The 10,456-nt window shown below is 52.9% G+C and overlaps 1 protein-coding gene across 1 annotated transcript in view; it reads left to right on the top strand.

The window, feature by feature from the left end:
- Acacb (acetyl-CoA carboxylase beta) overlaps positions 1-10,143 on the top strand; it is a 185,526-nt gene extending 175,383 nt beyond the window's left edge. Inside the window, exons 44-51 of the mRNA XM_004636347.2 lie at positions 682-778; positions 1,326-1,461; positions 2,271-2,448; positions 4,853-4,965; positions 6,830-6,984; positions 7,516-7,686; positions 7,776-7,912; positions 8,582-10,143. Of these exons, the coding sequence (XP_004636404.1) occupies positions 682-778; positions 1,326-1,461; positions 2,271-2,448; positions 4,853-4,965; positions 6,830-6,984; positions 7,516-7,686; positions 7,776-7,912; positions 8,582-8,708 (1,114 nt within the window). The 3' untranslated portion in view covers positions 8,709-10,143. The remainder of the gene's footprint in view (positions 1-681; positions 779-1,325; positions 1,462-2,270; positions 2,449-4,852; positions 4,966-6,829; positions 6,985-7,515; positions 7,687-7,775; positions 7,913-8,581) is intronic.
- The last annotated feature ends 313 nt before the right edge of the window (positions 10,144-10,456 follow it).

Below are 10,456 nucleotides of genomic sequence, written 5' to 3'. Positions count from 1 at the left end.
GGGTGGCATGCACAACAGGGAGCTGGCCAGCAGGATGTGGTGACAACTACTGATGTCACATTGTCTGCTGAGCTGAGTCTCCATCAGGCTCAGCATCTCTTGGCCTTTCCACATGTGACTTGTCTGTGACTGTACTGCGCAGCATGGTAACTGCAGGACCTGTGTGGTGATCGGAATTGAAATCTAGGGGTGGGGAGGCTCAGTGACAGAGCACTTGCCCAACCTGGGTGAGGCTCTAGGTTCCATCCACAGCACTGAAAAATTAATAGATAAATAAAAAGCAGTTTAAGGGAAAGAGGACAACGTATCCAGCATCTGGCATTGACTGGCTATAGCTCAGCCCTCAGTAGTGTTTGCAGCTCACTGCTACATTTTGATCGGTGCGGATGGAGACTAGCGCCTTCCGCATGGGAAGTCCTGCTGGCTCTTCTGCTTCAGCCACTGTACCGCTCTGCCCCTCCTCTGCAGGGGCATCAGAGCTCTGCCAAACTTAGGAGGTTCTTGTTACTTGGGAGCATTTCTTTTGCCTTTCGGTAAAGTAACTGCCAGAGCAGGGTTCTCCTCCACACACCCTCAGCCCCACACCCAGCGCTGCTTGCAACCTTGGCTGGACAGACCCTGCCGTCCCCACAATGCATTGGGCGCCTCCCATTGCCCAGCTCCTATGTCCTCATCTTCCAGGCTGGGGGGCATTCCTGTGGGCGTGATTGCCACGGAAACTCGGACCGTGGAGGTGGCGATCCCTGCTGACCCTGCGAACCTGGATTCTGAGGCCAAGGTGAGGCACTGGGAACCCTAGCTGCTGGGTTAGCTGTTCTGTCAACAGGAAGGGTCCTGGCCGGTGACGCATCCCTTCCCCCAGCCACTTGTTAGAGAAGCAGGACCTAGGCCCTGGCAGGAGCGGCCTGTCTCTCTAGCTCCCCCTGTTGGACAGATAATATTCTGTACTAGCTGCTTCCTGAGGGGTAATAAAGGTCTACAACCCCTCCTGCCTCCCACCTTGCTGCTGTTTCTGTGACTGGCCACTGCCCACCACCCACCCTGGGAATTGAGGAGAGATTGGTAGTGAGTCCTGGGGAAGGCTTTGCAAAAGCCCACTTTGGCCTTGAGTAGCTTGGTGCCTTCTCAGTTGGGGAGAGGGACCCTCCCTGGACTTCAGGGAGAGGGTCCCTCAGGGCCCAAACAATGAGTTTCAGACCCTTATTTGGAGCCTGGCTCTGGTGTTGGTGCCAGAAGGGCTCACCTGGCATGCCCTTCGGGGTGAGGCTGTGGCTCTGTCCCCAGATCTGGCACTGCTGTCTGATCCAGGAAGTTCTGTGTTACAGATAATCCAGCAGGCAGGCCAGGTGTGGTTCCCCGACTCAGCCTACAAGACGGCCCAGGCCATCAAGGACTTCAACCGGGAGAAGCTGCCCCTGATGATCTTTGCCAACTGGCGGGGGTTCTCTGGGGGCATGAAAGGTGAGGCCGATTCTGTCTGGGTCCCCCTGCGTGCTGGTGCCGGTGTTTGGCTCCCTCCCATTGTCCCCTTGTTGTTGAGGTTGGGCCTCTCTACACCCTGAGGGGTAGAAGCCATTCTAGTGACACCACCTCATACTGTGGATGAGGGACAGAGCATTGGAGCCGTGTGACCTCCAGGAGGTCACGTGCTGAGTGGCAACTCAGAGGCTCCCCAGGGAACTGGGTGGGCAGCTCTGTGGTGCACCCTTGCTGGCAGGCTGACCATTCTGAGCCCCAGTTTCCATCATTCTTGAAAGGGGGTAAGAAAAAGGGGATGAGGCTGAGACAACCTCAGAGGGCTCTGAGAGGACCCAGTGTGCTGAGCCCCAGCACACAGCGCCCTCACAGTTGATGAGGTCACTGCGTTGTGTCATATGGGGGGCCCAGGCACTTGGAGGATGGGTCTTGGTGGGAGATGAGGGCCATGCCACCCACAGCCAGGGAGAAGGGCCCAGGTCCTGGTCAGAGAGGGGTGTGTATGCCTGAAACACACAGGAGGATGGAGACAGTCATGAGGGAGGCCACAAAATCCGAGGTGGATGGGATCTTAGAAGTGGGTCACTTCCTGTGCCTCCCTTTACAAATGAAGACATTGGCCTATGCCAGGTGAGTGACCTGTCCAAGGTCCCACGGCCACTTAGGGAGCAGTCTGCACCTGAGTCAGTCCCCGGTGCTGTCCAAGTCTCCCAGAGACAACTGTGGCTGTGGTTTTTTGTGTGGACAGATGAGGACCTAGGGTCCCCTTACCGGACTGCTGTCTTGCCTTGCAGACATGTATGACCAGGTGCTGAAATTTGGGTCCTACATCGTGGACGGCCTCCGGCAGTACAAGCAGCCCATCCTGATCTACCTCCCACCCTATGCAGAGCTCCGTGGGGGGTCTTGGGTGGTCCTGGACACCACCATCAACCCCCTGTGCATAGAGATGTATGCAGACAAAGAGAGCAGGTGGGTGTGTCGCTACACTCATTGCCCCGGGCCCCTGGCTGGGGACCACGGGGACTGCTGCTGTCATTTCCTAAAGGACAGGAGCCTCCTTTGTAATAGGATTTTCTCAGCAGAGCTAGAGGCTGGTGCCAGGAAGTGGTGGAGGAACTGTATCTTCTTCCATAATGTATACTCACCTCTTTCTATTGCAAGAATTTGCAATAGAAAAGATCAATGAGGCACAATGGGTATGTCTAGCCCCGAGGAGGCTGGGGCAAGAGGACCATGAATTTAAAGCATCCTGAGCAACATAGCAAGATCCTGTATGAGCACCCTCCCCCACTCTAGAAAATGTTACTCATAGTGGCACACTCCCGGGACCCCAGCTACTTGGGAATCCGCAGTTGGAGGGTTCCAAGTTTGAGACTAGACTGGGCAACTTAGTAAGACCCTCACTCAAAATTAAAAAATGAAAAGCAGTGGTGATACAGCTCAATGTTCCCTGGATTTGAGCCCTAGGACCACACAGGCAGACAAAAAAATCTAATCAAAAAATAAATAAAGAGCAGCCAGTCTACTCAGCACCCAAGGCTTGAGGATCTTGAGTTCAAGGTCAGCTTGGTCAACTTAATGTGAGCTTACCTCAAAAGAAAACTATAAAGGGTCAGGGACCAGGGGCCAGGGAGATAGCTCAGTAGAATAAGCTCTTGCTTGGCAAGTGCAGGGTCCTGAGTTCAATCCCTGGTACTGCCAAAAAAAAAAAAAAAATGTTGAGGGTGGAGCTCAGTGGGAGAACACTTGCCCACCCACCGTGTTTCCCTCAGTGAAGGACCTAACCAAAAAAATAACCACTTGTGGTAAGGAAAATCATACCTTACTATTCTCTTGCTCTGTGGCTACTCTGTAGTGGCAGCTGAGGTGATGTGATTGGGGCTGGCATTTTGCAGTACCAGGGATCAAACTCAGAACCTTGTGTTTGCCAAGCAGACACTTATGCTGCTGAGCTATCTCCCTGGCCTACAGCTGGCATTTTGTATCTCTAGTTTTCAAAGCTGATAATTTTCTAGCTAGGTCTCATTTTCAGGCAAACACAGTAGTATGACGAATCCCCTGGATTCAGTCCACAGTCCTGCCCAAATAAAAAGGGGCAGCAGGGGCCAAAAGCGCCTGTGCTCCCAGGGGACCAGGATGGGAAAGAAAGTGTGACGTGCTGTGTGTCTCTTCTCTTGGTGGTGGTTCTAGGGCTGCAATCCCATGGTAGGCAAGCTACTCTACCCAGTCCCTGACATCGCCAGTCCCCGAGTGTTGTCTGTATCCTAGGGCCTAGCACAGTGCTGGCTATTGTCAGGAAATATCAGCTGAAGAGAAGGCGGGATGAATGCCTTCATATTTAATCTGTTCCTAAATCTGAAATCTAACTCTGACCTGGGTCTTCACCTGAATGCTGCTTCTTTGAGGGAGAGCGCCCTTGGCACTTCCTTTAGGGGGAAAGTATCCTGGGTGCTCTTCTAGAAGGGAAGATGCCCGCAAGGCCTGCGGCACAGTGATTGCGCCTTCTCAGTGAACACTGTGCTGTGAGCTTCGGGTGTGACAGCCCCAGGGGTGTTCTGCCCAACACTTCGGCTCTCTGTGCCTGTGTCCATCGTGTCCTTCATTCTCTACTCAGTAGACACTTACTGTGTGTTTGGCATCTTGTTGGGCATTGTGGCCCGGGGGCAGATGAGCCAGGCCTGTTCTGCCTTCGTGGTCCTGACCCTCACGGGCCAGCTGAGTCTAGTCCTCCCAGAAGACTGAAGATCCTGAGAAACCTCAGCTAAGGTTGTTGTTATCTTTTCTCTCGGGCCACTAGGAAACTTAGAGTCACATGGAGCTTCCAAACAGTCAAAAGAAGGGGGCAGGAAAGGCTGAAGGACAGTTAGAAGGTTGGACTGAGAGGGCCATTCATATGGGACTGTGCTGGGCTTTAAGGAACTGCAAACTGCAAACCAAGTTCCTGACTATGGGAGCAGAAATTAGGAAAGCCCAAAAGGTTTCTGTCCTATGGACAGAGTAGGAAAGTTAGGTTATCATGGAGAAAAACAAATGTTTGTAAAATCCAAAGAGCTCTTCAGAGTCCAGAAACCATTAGTTTGAAAGTTAGATCAGGGGCCTGGGAGATGGCTCAGTAGAATAAGCGCTTGCCTGGCAAGCACAAGGGCCTGAGTTCAATCGCCAGTTCTGCCAAAAAGAAAGTTAGCTCAGTCTTTCCTCCTGTGGGTTTAGAAACAGAGGCCCAGAGAGGAAGGGACTTTGGTGAGTGGACCCGCAGGTCAGCGGGGACTGAGAGCCCACACGCAGACCATGGAGCTCCCCCGCCCACTTCTGCCACTGCCACTTGCCGTCCCTTTCTCTGTGCTGTGCCCCATGCAGTCTGTCCTCTTCTTAGGGGCGGTGTGCTGGAGCCGGAGGGAACGGTGGAGATTAAGTTCCGAAAGAAGGAGCTGGTAAAGACCCTGAGAAGGATCGACCCCGCAGCCAAGAATCTCGTGGAACAGCTTGGTAAGAGGCTCCCGAGGCTGTGTCGTGGGCAGTGTCTAGTGCCTTGAAAATGAAGTGGAGAGGGCCTTGGAGATATCTCAGCGGTCTAAGCTCCTGCCTAGGCAAGCTCAGCGACTGGGGTTCAATCCCTGGTACCACATGCCATGCTGGGCCTACCCTGGGCCCAGTGAGCTGGCCACAGAGACTGGGCGTGGTAGTGCATGCCTGTAATCCCAGAACTGGGGAGGCTGAAACAGGAGGATCACTACGAGTCTGAGTTGTGTAGTGAAATACTGGACCAGATAAATAAAATAATAACAAGAAGAAGAATAAATAGGGTGGAGAGATGCCAAACACAGCTGCCCTCGCTGTGAGATTTAAAAAAAAAAAAAAAATTCACGTTTTCAACAGAATCTTTTCTTAATAGTAAAAAATACAGGTGAGCAGGTCGGGTATGCCTTGTCTGAAAATGGGACCAAAGACCTTCCACCCTCAGTGGGACATCTCAGGGCGGAAGACCCAGGACATCCTTTTATTGTGGTATATTATTTGTTAGAAAAGCTGAAACACGACACAATTTTTTTAGTAGATTTTAAGCTAGTGCTGGTGCTGATACAACGAAGCATGAGGACAGACGGACGTCCCCCCTTCACAAAGCAGACAGGCAGGGCTCATCCCCCTTCTGTCCAGAGGTGCTCTTATCTTCATCAATGTGAAAACTGTTATGTGTTGCCTGCACCTGCACACCGCATAAACGTAATTTTATGCACATTTTTAAGACACCCCAGAGCCTCGCGAATTTTAAGTTCTCTTCCACTCCACTCTCTATCCCAGCCTTTTTTAAATTTTTTTTTTGAGACCTGGTTTCACGAAGTTGCGCAGTCTGATTTTGAACTTGTGGCCCTCTTGCCTCAGCCTCCAAGGCAGCTAGAGTTACAGGCACTATAGCTGGCTCGTACGGTGTTTCGGAGCAGCTGCTTTCTGACTGTGATTGCCATTCTGCAAGGTCAGCGTGGCATTTTCCTCTCGTGGCACCATGTTTTCATGATTTTCAGACTTCGGAGTTCAGATTTTTGGATTAGGGCTGTTCAACCTGTAATGCCATAGAAATGTATTTCTTGGCACACACAAAGCGTAAAAACTGAAGCATTTTGGGCCCATCCCTTTAGAGTTTCCAGTCAGATGCGAGGTATGTGTCATGCGTAGTCTGTAGGCGCAGTTCTCTTCAGATGTCCCTCTTAGGTGTCCACATTGTGGCAATGTGTTTATGACTGTCCTGATCACAAAATGTATTACTCTGTGTGTGTGTGTGTGTGTGTGTGTGTGTGTGTGTCTGTGTGTGTAATTTCTTTGGTTTGGCATCAGGGAAAAGCTGACATAGGTAATTTGGGAGGTCTACTCTTAATTTTCTGCTTTTATGTAGAGCTGGTAGTATTTCTTTGAATCTTTGATGGGAGCTTTCTAACCACCAGCTTACATACAGGACTATTGCCATAATCTGTTTCCTCGTGAGTGAGCTCTGACGATATGTGTTTCAGGGAATCTAGTGCATCTGAGTTATCAAATCAGCATAGTTGTTATAATATCCCCTCACTGTATTTTGCAATATGTGTTAAAATAATAACCAGTGGTTGGGTGTGAAGCGCAGTGGGCTTGATGGAAGAAGTCCATCCAAAACTGCCTGGAGAATGCTGGCTTGTGCTTGTGAATGCATTTCTGAGACAGCACCCGCAAGCTGCTTTAGGGGTGGTCTCAGGGGGCAAGGCTTGTCCTGAAAGCATTTTTGTGCCCTCTCAAAGAAAAATCCTCCACCCCACCTTCCAGTGACTTTCTTCCCTGTTCTCCTGGAATGTCCTGACTGGCCTGTCTCCCCCCACTGCCCCAGGGATGTCCCAACTGTCAGACAAAGATCGCAAGGACCTGGAGGCCCAGCTGAAGGCCCGCGAGGAGCTGCTCCTCCCCATCTACCACCAGGTGGCGGTGCAGTTTGCCGAGCTGCACGACACGCCCGGCCGGATGCTGGAGAAGGGCACCATCTGTGTAAGGGCGTGGGGATGTGAAGTGCCCGGCTGAGGTCCCGATTCCTACACCCCAAGGAGACTGGGGTTCCAGGGTTTAAAGTTGGCTGACCTGAAGATGCCTTGGGAAGTTTTAAAAACTTCTCCAAGTTCACATGGTGCACCAGAGTCACCGGAATGTGACACCTGAATGGGGGGCAGGGAGCTACTATTTTTCCACATCCTTCAAAGGTCCCATAGGCCACATTTTGGGAACCACTGGCCTGATGTGTTTACGACTGCTGAGCCAGTTCAGATCTGGGGAAGGTTTGAGGACCCCTGTACCCCAGGGTACCCCCCCGTTCCCCGTCGGCCCTGCCCAGGTGTCCTTTGTAGTTGGCTTCAGCCCCGCATGACCCAAGCTGGTCCGAGTGGTGGAGGCAGTACCGCAGTGCTGGCAGAGTGTGGCTGTGCTTTCGTGCTTTCCTCAGCCTCCCCAGACCCCTCCTGGCCCGTGCACTGGGATGTTGCAGAGCCTGAGTCCAGGGCTCAGGCCTGGCTCCCATACATGCAGGATGTGCTGGAGTGGAGGACATCACGTACCTTCCTGTACTGGCGTCTGCGCCGGCTCCTCCTGGAGGATCTGGTGAAGCGGGAGATCCTCCGGGCCAGCGGCGAGCTGAGCCACGAGCACCTGCAGTCCATGCTGCGCCGCTGGTTCGTGGAGACCGAGGGCGCCGTGAAGGTAGGCCCGGGGTGTGGGGGGAGGGGGCTGCCGGCGACCTGTCCTATAGTAGAGTCCCAGTCTGAGCAGCCCATGCTCCCCCTCCCCAGGCCTACCTGTGGGACAATAACCAAGTGGTGGTGCAGTGGCTGGAGCAGCAGTGGCAGGGGGGTGACAGCCAGCACTCGGCCATTTGGGAGAACATCAAGTACTTGAAGCGCGATGCGGTCCTCAAGACCATCCGCGGGTGAGTGTCCCGCCCTGTCCTTGAGTGACTGGCAGTACCCAGCCTGGCCTGGTCTCCCGCTGTCCCACCCCACCCTAGAGCAGTCCCTAGGGTCCTCACTGGTTATGGTGCCCTCTGTGCTGAGGTCCACAGCCTTGCGCCGGGCAGCCTTAGTGAAAAGAGCACTCCCCAGCATACCACCCCTCAGCCCTGTCCTGCACAATGGCCCAGGTGAGGCACAGAGTCCTGGGCCGCCACAGGGAGGTGGGGGGAGGGGTCCTTGCCGGGTTTTATATGGTGATGGGTCTCAAGTCTCAGTTGGAGCCTGCGTGATTGGAGAGCCCATATCTCATCCCCTGGGCAGTCTTTCCTGAGAGACTCCTCCCCCTTGAATGGGGTTCCCTGAGAAGCAGCAGTGGGGCTCCTGGACCCTGTCCGGGACATGAAGCTGAGGTTCAAGCAAGTCAGGGCCCGTCACGCAGACAGTGACGGCAAGGAGGGTGCTACTGAGAAGCTTTGTGACTCCCAGGAAGTAGTCCCTCCTGCCTCATAAGATTGCCTCACCCTTGGTGACCACTGCAGGAAAGGAGCTCAGAGTTCTAGCCCACCCTGGGAGGGTCACTGTGCCACCCAGCGGCCACCAGGGTAAAAGGCAAGAGTAACTCCTGCCGTTCTCTTCTTCCCCAACAGTCTGGTCCAGGAAAACCCAGATGTGGCCATGGACTGCACCGTGTACCTGAGCCAGCTCATTAGCCCAGCTGAGCGGGCCCAGGTGGTTCAGCTGCTGTCCACCATGGACAGCCCGGCCTCCACCTGAGTTGCACCCAGCTGTTCCCAGGTCCACGAGCAAGAGAAGCCACATGACCCACTGACCCACCACAGACCCCCACCAGATCTTGGGACTTACTTTAAAACAACAACAACACACTAGTCCTGGGCAACCACTCCACTGTGCGTGGAGCTACTGGTCCCCAGCCAACTCCTTGTCAATAAAAGACTCAAAGTGCCCCTGTCAAGCAGGAGTCAACTCCCTGCCACTCTGAGAAGTTCTATTTATCTCTTCAGACAGTGTTCTAGCTGTACCAGTGAATCAAACTGAACCAGACCAGCCTGAAATCCTTGCGCTCTTCAGTGCCTAGTGTAGGGTCCAGGTGGTTGTTAGCTGGTTTTATGTTATGTTTTAGAATCTTTTATGTTTTATTCCAAGACCAGCACTTGATTTAAGCGTGTTGTCTATTTTAGCAGAACAAACAAGGAAAAACCACAGACCAGACTAGAGAAAACCTATTTTTGTACGAGGCTAGCTTCAATACTGCCTAATCACCTAAATTGTTTTTAAGAGACTAAGTTGGTAGTTTATACTCCAAGCGACCCTAGTGAGGCACACAGACCATCCTATTGTTGGGTTGTGCCTCTTCCTCACTAGCAAATTCTCCATTTGGGAAAGAAAGGAAGCAAAATGAAGAGATGCCACAGAGCAGGGCATTTGCATGGGTCTCTCATGGCTCCCAGTGCCTGGCCAGTGTCTGTCCTCTAAGGAGAACAAGGATCGGCACCCAGCCAGGCTGCACTTGGTGCCTGTATGAGTTGGGGGTGCAGACATAGAGGAAGGCTTCCCAGACCTGCAGCCCAGCAGTGGCCCCTGGCTTCCCCTTGGAGGGCCTCCTGAGTCCCTCTCGCTTCCTTACTTATTGCCTTGGTGGGATCCAGCACCGAGGGATGTTGCCATGGTGACCAGGACTGGACCGTAAAGCCCACAGTGATGTGCTCAGGGAGGACTTTGCAATACACCCCCTTTACTTGGTAATATACGGTATCCAAGGCCTCAGACACTTTGGTCCCTCCCATCTTGTCCATGATGGGGTCCTGGGGTGTTGGCACCACCCAGCGAATGAGGACACTGATCATTATCCCAGACAGAAAGGGACACTGACAAGGCTGCCCAGAGAAGCCTCCACGAGCCAGGATGCTTGAGGATGTCCAGTTGCCAGTGGCCGGTGACAGTTCTGGCAAATGATGGTGGAGCGAGAGAAAGCTGAATTCTCCTGTGCCCCACCCAGGGCCTGGGATGGATGGAGACTGATGCTGCTTTGGAAAGGAAGCATTCCTTTCAGGAAGGTCCTCTTGGCTTTGGAAGAAAAACAAGGCCACAAAGAGTTACTCCCCTGGAATGGTGGGCAGAAAGCCTGCCAGGAAATGTGTGGAATAAACTATTTTTGAAGGAAGTGCTTTGGTTTTTAATTCATTGTGTGAACAAAGAACACTGGAGTGGAGATCTTAAAAAGTTCCTGCCTTGGGAGCAGCTGGGTTGCAGTGGAGGGAGGCTGAGGGTTGGGCTGCAGTGCCCAGAGGTGTCCTTGTCTCTAAGCACTTGGAGATTTATTTAAAAAAAAAAAAAAAGTTATATGGAGCCCCATCCAGATAGCTGGCAAACAGGAAGCTGCTCTGGAAGAAGGGAGGGTGGGCAGGGCTAGTTTGGCTCCTTTCCCTCCATCCTCTCCCTCTTTCTTTGACAAGAAAAGCAAGACTGAGAGAGGTGATGTCCTCTCAGAGTCCTGTCACACA

Source organism: Octodon degus, unplaced genomic scaffold (assembly GCF_000260255.1).
Source record: "Octodon degus isolate 3935 unplaced genomic scaffold, OctDeg1.0 scaffold00079, whole genome shotgun sequence".
Taxonomy (NCBI): Eukaryota; Metazoa; Chordata; class Mammalia; order Rodentia; family Octodontidae; genus Octodon; species Octodon degus.
Note: the sequence above shows the minus strand (reverse complement) of the source record. Positions and strands in the feature narration are given on the sequence as shown.